The sequence below is a fragment of the Aphelocoma coerulescens genome, chromosome 6 (genome assembly GCF_041296385.1).
Source record: "Aphelocoma coerulescens isolate FSJ_1873_10779 chromosome 6, UR_Acoe_1.0, whole genome shotgun sequence".
NCBI lineage: Eukaryota > Metazoa > Chordata > Aves > Passeriformes > Corvidae > Aphelocoma > Aphelocoma coerulescens.
In genome coordinates, this window is record NC_091020.1 from 16,025,831 (window position 1) to 16,039,716 (window position 13,886).

The 13,886-nt window shown below is 44.1% G+C and overlaps 1 protein-coding gene across 10 annotated transcripts in view; it reads left to right on the forward strand.

The window, feature by feature from the left end:
- CAMK2G (calcium/calmodulin dependent protein kinase II gamma) overlaps positions 1 to 13,886 on the forward strand; it is a 120,002-nt gene that overhangs the window by 95,861 nt on the left and 10,255 nt on the right. For 2 of the 10 annotated variants that reach the window (XM_069019346.1, XM_069019349.1), the window contains exons 14-17: positions 4,278 to 4,310; positions 9,801 to 9,845; positions 10,490 to 10,538; positions 12,586 to 12,699. In XM_069019346.1, the coding sequence (XP_068875447.1) occupies positions 4,278 to 4,310; positions 9,801 to 9,845; positions 10,490 to 10,538; positions 12,586 to 12,699 (241 nt within the window). Of the gene's footprint in view, positions 1 to 4,277; positions 4,311 to 8,137; positions 8,207 to 9,800; positions 9,846 to 10,489; positions 10,539 to 12,585; positions 12,700 to 13,886 lie in introns of all 10 variants that reach the window. The other 8 variants (XM_069019345.1, XM_069019348.1, XM_069019347.1 and 5 more) reach the window with 6 other exon arrangements.

Consider the following 13,886-nt stretch of genomic DNA (forward strand, 5'->3'; position numbering starts at 1 on the left):
TCCCTTTTTTCCAAAGGGGTATTTCACTTCCTGCTGGTGTGAGAGGCTGTGTGTGTTTCCAGTTCTAGCAGGGCCTGTCAGACCCATTTCTATAATCAGAATTTGTTAGTGCACAAAGTGTAATTTTTAGTTAAGCATGTAATTATAATTATTTTTAAATTGGTCCTTCTCGAAGCTCTTTGTCAGTTTTTCTTTTTTTTTTCTTGTTTACTTCTGGCCACTTGGGTTTGTGACTAGGAGTTATAAAATAATATCAATAATGTTCCTCAGGCCCATTGTAACACTCTATGTAGATACTAAATTGTGGAGTATGCTGTGGGATGCAGATTTTAACAGCATTCACTTGCAATGCTCTGCAAAGTCTGTTGATTTTCTGTCTTGTCTTTCTGCCACATGCACTCTGTTTCCTTTCCCAGTAAAAGCTGAATAACACAGCTGAAAGGAGGACTCAACTGAAAGAGTAAAAATCCATTTTTTGGTTTAACAAGATTAATGTTTTAAAATCTGACCTTTATATTATGTAACTGCAAAGAGGCACCAAATACCATTTGTTCTGCTGTTTGTAAGGAATATTGCAGTAAGTGTACATTTTATGCCTGATGGGTACCAGCTTTCCCTGCCCTTTGCCCAGTAAAGAGTATGTGAGGAAGGAAGGATGCTCTGTAGACTGACATGGCTGCAGGGAAAGCAGTTGTTGAAAGCATGCCTTAAACACAGAAGGCACAGTAGCAAGGTGAAGCAACCTATAAAGTCTGCAAGGGTCACGTAACATCCACAGTGACCGGCAGGAGTTAAAGCTCCTATCTCTGTATCTGGACTTGTTACAATCTTAAAGCCATACTGTTTAAAGATTGTTTATGGTGAAGCCAAACAGGGAGAACCCAAGTTCATCTGAATAGCAGAGTTTTGTGCTGAACTGCTTTATGCAAAACACCTGGGGAGTGCTTCAGATCCGTTTAAGTGCTGACATCCAGTAGCACATTATATCCACCTTTGATGCATTCAGTTTTTTCACTGCATTGTTGTAATGCCTAGAAACACCAACTGAGATCAAGGGTCCAGTTTGCTTAGCTAGTGGTGGCTAAGCAGAAAATCCCTGCTTCTTAGCTTACAATTTAAATAGACAAGCTGACAAAAGGGCAAGAGAGAAAATGGATTGACAAAGATTAAATTATTTGCTCAGCATCACACAAAAGGGCTAAAGCAGAAGTAGAAATAGGACCTCAAATTTGCTGGTTCAGGATGACTCTCACTATGATGATCTGCTTTTAGTTCAACATTTTTTTTCCTGCCTTAAGTTCTGAAATGACTATAGTCTCCATAGGAATATGAGTTGTTGCAAGTGTGATATTTTAACATAAATACTGTCAGTATCAAGCTGGAGGAGAACTGCATGTAGAAGACAGAAACACAAAAAGCTGTCATAAAAAAACCAGCCACATTAAGTTCCCAGGGCTGTGAATGGGACCTTGCTTGGAATCATTCTACTTCTTACAGTATGTATTGTGGAATGATTTACACTCACCATTTCTAGTATTGCTGCTATGCTGAAGAGACAGTGATTCTTCAGGTTGTCTTCTGTCACCTGCTGATTTCTGTTTATTGTTACCTAAAGCAAGACTCTTCCTTTCATTATAGAGGATCTGCTCCTCTTTTGAGATGAACACCTAAAATTCACACACATAATAAAAATAGAACTGTAACAAACATTCATCCCTAGGTTTGTTGTCTGTACTGCTTTGGGAAAATGTTTTGTCACTCAGGTGTAGGGAAACCCTTAAAGTGTTCAGTGAGGTACTTTACCATGGGCTGTGTCTGCCTTTAACAATTCTATTCGTTCCCTGGGGCATCTCTGCACTGCCTAGTAATTCTTAGAGATGTATCTGTGTTACGGAAGGGAAAGAGAACTCTGTAACTAAACTTCTGTTCTCTTATTTACTTTGCTAAGTTGCAGTCACATTAGAAGAAGAACAAAAAGCTTTGCTCACTCAGCTAGTCACCTTGGGAAGGTAACATAGATGGTTCTGATGCAGCTGTTAAGATGTATTGGGAGATTGATCTGGTTTTAGTAACTTCCTTGTATATGATTGGACTTAATAAGTTTTGATGCTTTAGCACTTACTGCCAGTGCCTCATGTTGGCATTATCTAACCTGTCTTGTGTTTTAGTAGTACTTTCATGCTCTGGTCATAGCACAGACTTCACTCCCTTTTCATACTGCCAACCTGGCTTTTCTTCCCCATGTTATTATAGTAGCCAGTAATAATGTGCTTTCTGGGACTTCTACACTACATCATGCCCTGTAATAGACTAACACTGTTTTAAATTTAGCTTGTACTCTAATTAAATTCTGATCTGCAGAGTGTTCTGTCTCGTCCTGTGTCAGTGTTACTTGTGCCTCTGTATAGGAGGGTGTTTGTTTTCTGCATGGCTTGGTTGTTTCTTTTCATATTGAACCTTTTGCTTGTATCTTAACATTTTCTGCCTCTTTTTTACTTTTGTAACTTACTGGAAATCTGTATGAATTTCAAATGAGACTGTCTTTCTTAGAGAGAGGTTTACCTCAGTATCCATATAGTCTCTTTTTGTCTGTTGCAACTTACAGGATACATTAAAAGTAAAAACCTGAAGTTTTTCATTGGTGTGAATTTCCATTTTTCCCAGTTAAAAATTCCCTGTTGTGATAGGGTACAAGGATTCCTCTGTGTTGTTGGCCATCTAAGCATTGTATTCATGCACTGGTAGTACATGCTGTTTTAGCTGTAGCTTGAGGACAAGCCTGTGGAGAAGCTAAATTGTCCTGAAAGAATATGAGAGGAATCACAAATTTTTAAACCATGTAATAGCAAGCCCTATGTTGTGCCTCCATGAAGTGGAAGATTCATGAGCCAAATGCTGAACAGATCAGAGTCTGTCTGTACTGGAATTAAAGATCAGATGAAGCAGAAGCTTTGCTACTTTGAGACTGTTCATGCAGTGGCTATGTGACTGTGGACTGTATGGTGTGAATAAGTGTGGTTCTGGTCTGGGTATGAGGTGAACATGGGCACTTCTGCTTTCAAAGACATGCCAGTCTCTGTGTGTGCTTGAGCTCTGATGTGAGGATAGCAGGGATGAAGGCAATATTCAAGGTAAGAGCTGTGAAGGCTCAGCAAGTGTATGAAGTGGGGAGGAACAACTCCATGGCCTGTACTGTGTTCACAGGCTGCTCTGGGGGGGGGCTGTGGTAGTATGCAGGAGTCCAGAGCTACAGAACTGAGCCCACGCCATTGTGGGTTTTGACCGGGGTGTACTGTCCTACACTACTCTGTGGGCTAGACTGTAGTAAGCAGCAGAGAAGTAGCCTAGATAGTACCGAAGGAGAAGGGCAGATGGAAAATGTATGTGGAGAAGCAGGGAGAGGGAGTAGCATTGTAGTGCTGAAAGACCTGCCAGGCTCAGCTTGGACTGGATGACATTAAGAGTTTAGTGAAAGAGGAGGGAAGTGCATGCTGAGCCTCGTTTACTGGAGAGCGATGTTTGGTGTGAAGGTGTCTTTGAAGGTGACTGAAGATGCCATTGAACAAGAGTAGAGTCCAAAAAGGTTGAATAGTGTTTGAACCTGTTTGTTCTTCTCCCAGTATCTGAGAGTGCAAAGTGTTCTGGCTGTTGAGTGCTTCTGTCTTTCTTGTTTGAGCATTAATGCAGCTTACCTCTCCAATCAGCCCCAAATTCTATGCGAGTGAGCCTTTCTCCTTCCCATGCTATGCACAGAAGTTCCTTCTTCTTTCTTTAGCCCCTGTGTGTGCCTTCCTGTTGTGCCCTCCTACCTACCCTCTAATTTGAGTTGCAGACACACCTCTGCATCCTCCAAATGTGAACACACAGGGGGTTTCTGCCTACCTCTTCAGTTTGGCTGGGGAAGCTGCCCCATTTACTGAGGTGGGAGAGCACAGAGAGACACCCCTTGTATCCCACATCTTCTGCATATATATTGCTCTCTTGTCTTCTCTCCTTATATCAGTGCGTGGGGCACCTATGTTCTGACCTCAGTGTTTGAGGGGATGGGGTTCTTCAGCCCTGCCCTTTCCCCTGGTGTGTAGTCGTGTGCTTTAATGGTGACCTCTCTCTGCTCCTTTCTGCGTGTCTGTGCATTTCTGCTGCTGTTTATACCTGCCTCAGGGGAGCATTACTGGCAGGGGGGCCCTTGCTTGCACACTAATGTGTGAATAGTTTCTGTGCTTTTCTTCTCATCTCCTCTCTTCCCTTCTCTTTCCCTCTCTCAATGATGTGTCCAGAAAAGGAAGTCGAGCTCCAGTGTGCATTTGATGGTGAGCACCTCCCGTAAGCTGCCTGCGATTCGTACCTCCGCCATTTTCCATGCCATGCACGCTCGGCTTGTGCTCATCACCCTACATAGCATGTCCGTGCAGGGGGGTGGCAGGGGGGATCAGTGTGCACTGAAGGGTCCATGTCCTCACAAAAAGGGCTCTGTGATCCTCTGGCCACATACAGCTCCCATTTTGTGCAGAAAATCCAACTGCTGGCAACGCACTTTGACTGTGCCTGCTCTGAGTGCGTAACAAAAAAAGACAGTGGTTCTCCTGGGCTCAGCAGAGCAGGTGTGTGCCTTGCCTGGACATGAGGCTTTGTCATTCTGTTGCAGAGGTGCCAAAAAAGAGGAACAGGTGCTTTGCCTGGTGTTGGTGCTGTCATCGTTGATAGGAGCCTTGCATTGTAGAACAAACTGGGAGTCACTCTAAATGTGGCAGAGAGTGATGGGGCTCCACTGTTCAGATGAAATGTGTGAGCACAGCACCACTGGGCAGCTCAGAGTTGCTGGTCACTCCTTTTTTTAGCATACTTACTGAAAAGGTTTGTCAGAGCCTTTATAACCAAAACTTCCTTTTGTCCTGATCTTGTTTATGTATCCCAGCATGACCAAATACCCAGTAACTGTGTCCCCTGTCCTGTTCATTTTCTTTTTCATCCATCAAGGTGTTTGACATCTATAGAATTTGTCAAAAAAGTAGTCAAATCCACTCTCAAGGGTCCAAAGAGGAAATTGGCCAGTGTCATATTGTCAGGAGTCATACATAGCCCAATGACACACTTTGACACCCAAGATATGAACAGTAACTAAAGTACAAAAGTCAGTTATTGTATTATCTCCTGTGCACAGAAAAATAACAGAAAAGATTTCTACTGTTTCCCAGAAGTGGGAGTGTTACAGTACCGAAAAAGCAGAATAATTGTTTTTGCATTATTACCTGGAAAATAATTCTTCTTCGATGACATCTTTAAACTATGTAAAAAACCACACAAAAACGTAATCCCGAAGTACTGCTTTGAAAACCTCATGCGAGTGACTTTTCACCAGCCCTGCCTTTATGCGGGCCAGAAGTTCACTGCGTCTTTCTTGCCCTTCTTTTTTGCCCACTGCCAGCAATACTTAAATTCCCTTTGCATGTTTTTTTAAAGCAGCTGGGATATGTAAACCATGTAAGCATCAGGGTCTGAAAACATGGAAGCAGTGAAAGTGGCTGAACAACCAGAGACAGCCCATGTGTTGGTAGTTACTTTCTTTCAGTTGGCTACATGTGTGTGTCCCTACGATATGAGCACTGGTCTGTTTTCTTGCACCCTCTGTGTTGTTTGTGCCTGTCTGTCTCTTGTCGAGCTCAGGAAATGTTGCCAACTGTTGTGCCAAAACTAATCATGTTACACATCTTAAGAAGGGCCTAGCACCTTTTTAGGTGAATTGGCCTCTTTTAATTTGAGTTGTACAGAATTACCAAGGATTGCACCCTGGCCAGTGACTGATGTTGGCTGGCAGCAGGGGGGATGGAGAGGTAAGAGTTGGCTGTGCTGCCTGCGCCTCTGGGAAAGGAAGGCTGGCTTTTTCCAGGGAAGGGCAGTTGGTTAGATGGTCACAGGACATGAGTGTGTGCAGGAAGCTCAATATGTCAGATACCTTCCTTCACCTGAGAAAAAGCTGTTAAAAAAGCTAAGCTGCCTCTAATTTCATTGGGACTCTATCCTGTAGTAAAATGCCATCCAATTCTGGACTAGCAAACATGATACTTGGTCTTCTTCAGCCCACTGGCTGTGGAAGAATATGATGGGTGAACTGGGTGCTCAGTGCAGCCTGGAAGGTAGGCTGTGTGCTTTGGATGTGTGGGGGTTTGCACTTTATAAGGCAACATAACACACCTAACAGGCTGTTGTCAACTTTTTTCGGAACAGTGGTTTCTTGGATGTTTGGTTAGGTTTTGTTTGGTGTTTTTTTTTTTTTTCTCATTTGGCCTTAGTTATAAAGCCTTCCAAAACACTGGAATTATTTTTGTGTAGCTTCTTTCATGCTAATTTTATCTTCTTATCCCAGTGGACTAAGAAAAATATGTTACAGTTCTCTCACTGGAAGAGGTTTGGACAATAGATCTCTGCATTAGGATCACTGTTTCTGAAGAAGTACAGGAGCCTCAGTGCTGTGTGGAGAGGTGGACCATTGTCAGAAGTTTGATTGTGTTTATGCCACAAAATAGCTTGGGATTAATTTTTTCAGATTGATCTGTTCCTCTTTGACATTTACAGTGACCTGTCATCTCTTCTGCCATCAGGCTGGAAATATATACATAAAGCAAAACTCTTGGAAGGCCAGAGCCTTAGGACAATGCAGGGATGTATAGAAAGAGGCAGTAAACAGTAATTTCTGTATTTCTCCTTTCTTAGCTTGGAGTTTGAGTGTATATGTTCTTTTCTTTCCCATGGACTTCTAAAGAATTCATTGCTGTCTCTCTCTCTTCTACTTCCTCCCCTCTCCACCTGCCCCATCTTCTTCTTTTATTTCTCCTCTCTCCCTCTCCAAAAGGGATAGTTAAGCCAAGACATGTTGCTTGTGAAGAAAAGTTGAATTATTAGTAGGTGTTTGTCAAGTCTCAGTCTTACAAGGTCTGTCACTGGTTGACATAATTATACCTTTGGCAGATGTTTTCCAGCTCAGCATTTGACTTCTGCATTCTTTGTGGTGTTTGTGGTGTGGTGATGAGGGCCTGATATTTTGTAATATGAGTTTGCACTCCCTGAGCACAGTGGGATAGAGAGCCACTGCAATGAGGGCACACTACTGTGAGCTCCCATCAGGGCACCCCAATCTGTAAACTAAGGAGTTTGTGAGGCTCCTGCAGTGCCAGTTTTGATCTTATTTGATCTAGCAGCAAAAGAGACATAGCCTGGTGTGGGGGTCACATGTGGGCTGGATTTGTGGGCTAGGAACTCTATAATTATGGACACAGGTTTGGCTTCCTACAAACATAGACTTGGCTCATTCATGACATACATGACTCAATGGGATGATTCTTTTCAGCAAGCTGATGATGGCCTCGCTGTTGTGCTGTATGGATGCAGGAAACAGAGATTTTATTCTTCTACCACAGCTACAAGAGAGACTGAAGTGGGGAAAGATGAAAAGCTGCTGGGCACCATCCAGAGAACTTGCTACCTGTGGAACTACATGGCCTTTCCCTTATGTCCCAATCCCATTCCTTTCCATATTTTGGTCCTGAAGTCTCTTTGTTCAGGTCACAGAAGGGATACAACACATCATACATCACCTTTTCTCTACCTTTTCTAGGGCTGACCACACTTTTACTTGGATCAATAGATTCCCTGAAACCCTCAGCATTATCACATAGCTAGGACTGTTTCTGTACACTTTGGGACACCTCAGACTTGACTCCCATTTGTGCCCTGTTTGAGACCATGACTATTGTGCGTCTCTCACTTCTGTAGTCTCTTTCTCTCAGGACAGCTGCCATCTCTCATTTTCCTTCACCAGATATTTTTGTTAGTGCTCATTGCAGGATTCTCCCCACCCCTTTGGGCTGCTGCCTTTTTCCCTTCTGTTTTCCTTCCTTATAGCTCTAGCAGTTCATTCACATTTGGATTTTGGTACATCCCTTACAGCTTCTATTGCCTCTGGGGGAAGGATGATGTCCAGCAACTTGGGCAGCACTCCTCCTTCCTCCCTCTTCTTGGTGATTGAGCCTGTGGGGAGGGTCGGGTCTGAGGAGATGGCTGGGGTTGGAAGCAATACTGTCATTTTCTTGCTGCCTCTGCTGTCCAGCAGGGGAACTAAAACCATGTTTTTCTGTCTCAGCCACAGAGCAACAACAAAACCAGTATAGTAAGCACTGCAAAAGAAACACCCCCAGTGCAGACGTCCATGGTATCTTCCCCAACCACAATTTTTTTTCCTGTGTGGTTTAATTTTGATTCTGTCCTCTCCCTTCTCCCCCCAAACCCCTTCCCGAGTGCTGCTTGTGCCGCTCTGTTTCAGCTTATGTTGCGGCTTCGTTCTGTCTGTGTCCCTGTGCTGCTGTGGGGCCTGATCACAGCCTCACGGGCTTTGGGATGGGGGTGCTGAGCAGAGCTGTGGTTGGATGTGGGGATCGCAGCTTGCCTGGACTTCCCTGTGTGCCACCCTGTATAGTTCTATGTGTCCCGTTCAACTGTTCCTGCTGGCTTTGGGGAGGATGCTTTCAAAGAAGAGAGTGTCAAGCTCCATCCACTCTCCAACACTCAGGAAATGGAGGATGGACTTCAGGACACCAGAGAAGAAAGGGCAGACAGAGGGGTTTTAGAAGAATCCTTTGCTGGCCTATTTGGCCTGCTCAGTTGAATGGCTGATCTCCTGCAGCTCACTGACTTTCTGGGCTGGCATTTTCTGTGGGCTGTGTGCAGGCTCTACAGTGCCCAGTGCCAAGTACATTGAACAGCATAGCTGGGGTGTGTGGCCTGCCTCAGTACCCGTGGAAGATCAGGCAGCAGTGCAGCGGGTGGCAGAGGCAGATGGGTGAGTGTACAGCACTGCCCAGCACTGTCCCTTATGCCCTCGCTGAGCCACCCAGCAACAATGACAGCAATGGGAGGAGATGGTGCAGGATCCTGAAGTCTTGTCCTGGTAACGAAGGGATGAGTGCAGGAGCTAGTTAGCATCGATAGGCCTGGTAGCTGCTTTTTGTTGTCTGTCTCTAGAGAGTTGGATTTGGCATTTTTGCAGGGTGGGTGTGTAGGATTTGATGTTGGGTTTTTTTGTTCTAGGATGAAGGATTCCTGGGACACTTCATAATTTTCTGCTTTCCTTTCACTGGCTTCGTTCATAATAGTTTTGGTATTGAGAGAGCCTTTCTAAATTATTAAATATGGTTATTATTGAAATTGGAGCTCATTTCAGAGACTTTTAGAAAAATGTGCCTTTTTTCACAGCTCCTTAGCAACTCTTCTCTGAGAGGCATTGAGGTGGTCTGGCTCATGCTTCTTTTTATTATGGAAATTATGAATGTCCCTTTTTTAGGGTAAAATACCCAGCAACCTTTCCAAAAAACTGGGAGACAAAGGCCCCAGCCCAGTATTATCCATTCTTCCCCCTCTCCCTCTTCTGAAGCATTTTCCAGTGAGGACACTGCTGAGGGGTCATTACTTCATGAAGGGCTGCAGAGGGTGCAGACTGGCTGCTTGGTTGCCCTCTGGTGTCTGTGCCAGCCTGGTTCATTGGAAACGAATTGGGAATTAGGGGCAATTGCAGGGAAGCTGGGGGCTTTGTCTCCTTGTGACTGTGGCTTTTAGTGCAGCCTTTCTCTTAATGAAACCTGTGCAGGAAGTGTGTGCGCACGCACGCAGGCACACGTGTGCTGTTTGGAGTCTGTGATTTGATTTTATTTTTTTAATGTCAGTCACCTTTTCTCCACTTGCTGGGGAGTGAAAGTAAATGAGAGAATGCTTTGGAACTGGAGTTTAATGATTCTTCCATCCTTTCCTAGGAGCCTCAAACAACTGTTGTCCATAATGCTACAGATGGCATAAAGGTAAGGGATGGGAGTGTTGCCAGAGAAACTTCTGCTTCTCTCTTGTTCTAGTCTTCATGTGTCTTAATTCAGTTTCTACCTTTCCAATGTCTGGTTTGTAGCATGCTCCCGAGTACAGCTGGCAATAGATTTGGAGGGTTGTGTTATATGGCTATGCCTATCTGGAAGAGGCTGAGTAAAGACAACTGTTCAGATACTAACATCTCTCCTATTGTGGTGTATAACCACCACTTTCTTTCGTATGTGGGATGGAAGAGAAGATAAAAGCACTTATGCACTTTTTTTTTCCTTCTACAACTGGACACCTCCTCTAAGAAAGCCTAGGAGCCCTTCTTTAGCTTCTTGTGGCTATTCTTCCAAACAGAAGCAACTCTCATTGGATTTCATTTGACAGAGTTTGGTAACTTTCACCCTTGTAAAAGTTCTGGGTTAACAGCTTGAACATGCAAAAGCTGAGCAGAGATGCTGTTACATTTTGCTTTATATTTGGCCTGCTTTCATCCAAATCTTCCTTGTATCATGCTCTCCCTGCCATCTCTGCCAACATTTTTGTGCTTTTCCCCATCTTTCTTCACAAAGAAATCAAACTATTTGCTCATGCTCCCGACTGCTGATGCCTGGTAATGCTCTGTTCTGCCATGCAGGGTTCCACAGAGAGCTGTAACACCACGACTGAAGATGAGGATCTGAAAGGTAGGTATTTTGCCTGTAATTTCTAATACAGCTAAGTGTAGGCAAGGGATTCTAGAGATTCAGTCATTGCCTTGAACTAGCTTCCCAGATTTCTGTGTCTGACTCAGTTCATAAATTCACCATGATGCTGTCATTCCTATCACAGTGGGACCCTGCAGTGGGGAGCCAGCTGACTTGGCCTCTGTGGTATATAAACACTGTTTGCCCTGAGCTAATTCGTTTTTGTCTCAGAGCTGGAATTCCTTTCTTGCATATATCATAATCTGTTCATCTCCAGTCCATTTCTAGGTGTGGAAAAATCCCTACCAGTCCCTTGAGGTTTGGACTCCGCTTGCATTTTTGTGCTTCCCTGTAGATTACAGGGAGTTGAAACCTCTCTGTTACTGCTCAGTCTCCCTTTTCACCCCTTTCTGGGAATCTCTTTTGTGACATACACAGAATTCCCTTGTTATTTTTTCTCTTTGGGTCTATTTTTGTTTCTAAGATGAAGATCATTCTCAGCCTGTTGTCCTTGACTGAGATATCAGTAGAGGGAGATGCTGAGAAGAGATTTCATGCCTTTCAGTGACCATATAATAAATATTCTGTGCTTGTAAAACTCTTTAAATAAAGGAGCTTCAAGTTCCATATCTGCTCATGTTGTTTGAGCAGCTGTCTTTTGCCTGGCCTCCCTAATGAAGGACGAGCAGACATTTTCCTGAATAAGCAAGTTTGAGATGGGTGAATGTAGTTTGCATTCTGAGGCAAATGTGTTAATAGTTTGCATTTTGAGGCAGAGGTATCCTCATTCTCCCTGTAGTTCATCTGAGTCACATATCCAGGGAAAAATCAGTGCTGACCCTGTGATGTAGCAGCAATGTCACCTCCGTCAGCTGGGCTAGTTCCTGATGCTTTTCCCATGGCCTGTCACAAGCTGCTGGCTCCTCTTCTGAGGAATCACAGGGAGAAGAAACACATGCCAGTGAGTGAATGAGCTCTGCAATACAGATTGTTTCTGATAAGACCTGGCCTCATTACAAGACAGTATTCTAGCTGCCACCTTTTTGCCTAAGAGTAATCCGTGGTTTAAGAACCTAGCTTTGAGGGACGGGAACTGGATGGGTTTCATAGTGCAGTAATGAATTCAATTTATCTAATCTCTGCTGGATAGCCATCCAGAACAGGTATTTATCCAGAACCGTGACTCCTGTGGCACTTTTTATTCTGGAGAGGTCCCATGGTTGAGCCAGCTGAGCCAATGTATGTTGTAAGTCAGGAATACAAGTACTGCGAGGAAAAGAAGGGTAGGACTGGAACAGACCATGGGGAGGAGAAAAGGCAGCTGGTCAGTGATAGAGTTGTATAGGGCTACATTGCTACAGATCAAAACTGTGTTTTGGGGTTTTTGGCAGAGGTTAGAATACTTCATTATGGTTTTAACAGAAGGGAGCATTTGAATGGTGATTGGGAGGGAAAGAGTTTGCACAGTAATGGTTTGTGCTGTGGCCACCTCTGGTAATTTTAGTCCTTCAGTTTTAAGTGTAGCAGTGTTCACCTGTGTTCCTCTTCTATTCCTGCCCTTCCACATTTTAAAATAAGCGAGCACTTGAGCAAAATTAAGTAGACCAAAAGGTCTGGGAGTGTTGGAGTTCTCAGTGTTCTGTGTAGCCATGACTCTTGGAAAAGGAAGTGCTTGTGCAGTTCCTCTGCCAACTTGTTATTTTAAATAGACACCAGGCTACACAGATCAGTTCTGCTGTGCTGTAGGAGACATTGTCTTGATCCATCAATGACAGTTGCCTCAGGGATATGTTGTTGCCACTGTGGTGGGGCTAAAGGCAGTGTGTGTCATTGTTCTTCCCCCACCTCTCTGCCCTCGTGTCACTAAATTGCACAGCAGGTTCATGTTGTAGAGCTGTCTACTTGGCTTTGCCCTGGAGGATACTCCTGCATGTTTTGTGCCCAGCATTGTGGTTTCTTTAATGTTCTCCTATTTCCTTTCTCTTTTTTTATTTACTGAACTTGCGTGTTTTGTTTGTGTTTGTGTTTTAATTCCCTGCCATGCTAGCTCCCCCTCTCTCCACCGGGGACGGCAGCTCAGTGCTTGAAGGACGGAGGCACAGTGAGAGCAAAACACAGACTGAGTCCATGCAGTCCCAGCTTTCTCTCTGTTTCTCAGCCAGTAAGTCCAGGGGTGCAGTGCTTCACAGCATCTTTTTCCCACCCCTTCCTCCACCCTTCCCATTTCTCCTTACCTAAGATTTTTCCTTTCCTCAGCTTCCTTCCAGAATGTTGATTTTTCATTTCCAGTACTCCAGAATAAAAAGAAATCATCTCCCTTCCTGCAAAATACCCTCCTTTGCACACTGAAATTTTCCAAACATTTCCTCCCCTTTCTGAAAAAAAAAACCCAGAACCTCATCCTAGCTAATTTCATTCCCTTGCTTTCATCTGGGTGAGATGTGGAGTTCTCTGCAGAGACACTGTCTTTTGGGATTTCCTTGGGCAAGTCACTGCATCTCTTAGTTCTCCTTGTGGTAAATGGGGTCAGTGGTGCAGGTCTGCTTGTGGAAGGGATGCACAAGACCGAATTCAGTCTCACTTGTCAGAACTTCTGAAGACCTCAGACATGGAGGATGCTCAGAAGTACCAAAGGAACAAACCCCAGTTTTTTCAGACTACTTTAAGGTGCTTTGAAAGGGAGGGTGTGGCTCCTGAAAGACCCCATAGCATTTTTGAATCCATTGTGAGGTGCTTTGAGTGAAAATCCTGGGATAATGTTGGCTCTGAAGAGCATTTTTCTGTCGTGAGCTTTACCTTGTGTGTCTGTCTTGCTAGCTCAGTTAGCTGGTACCATGGTTAGTCTATGAGTTACGTTCTGCCTCGTATCTCCTGAATTGGCTACCTCTGTAGAGGAGCCTGTGGCTGAAAAACTCTGAAAATGCATGTGAAAAAAGCTAGTAGGTTTGAGAAAATCTAGGTGGAATTCACAGCCTTTCCTCTACACAGGCATACTGTACTAGCTGTCTGACTATTTAAAGCTATAGTAGAAGGATCCTTAGTATGAGCTGGGAACATCTGGAGTATTTGATTCTGTTCAGGTCAGTCTAGGAAGGAAGGAACAGGCATGCCCTCTTCTGTCTCTTCCTGTCATATTTTCCTGGTTTCCTACATGCAGCACAGTATCTCATATGATGCAGCAGTTGGAGCATCTTTGTTACTTATTTTTGAAGTAGCTCTAAGGATGTCAGACTGCTGGTTTGTAAGGTGCAATGGGAAAGGTGTTTTGCCTAGCCAGAACGGAAGGGAAATGATCTCTTCTGAAGTCCTTTTTGCTGTGAGCTGTCCATCACTGCTGGCTTATTAATT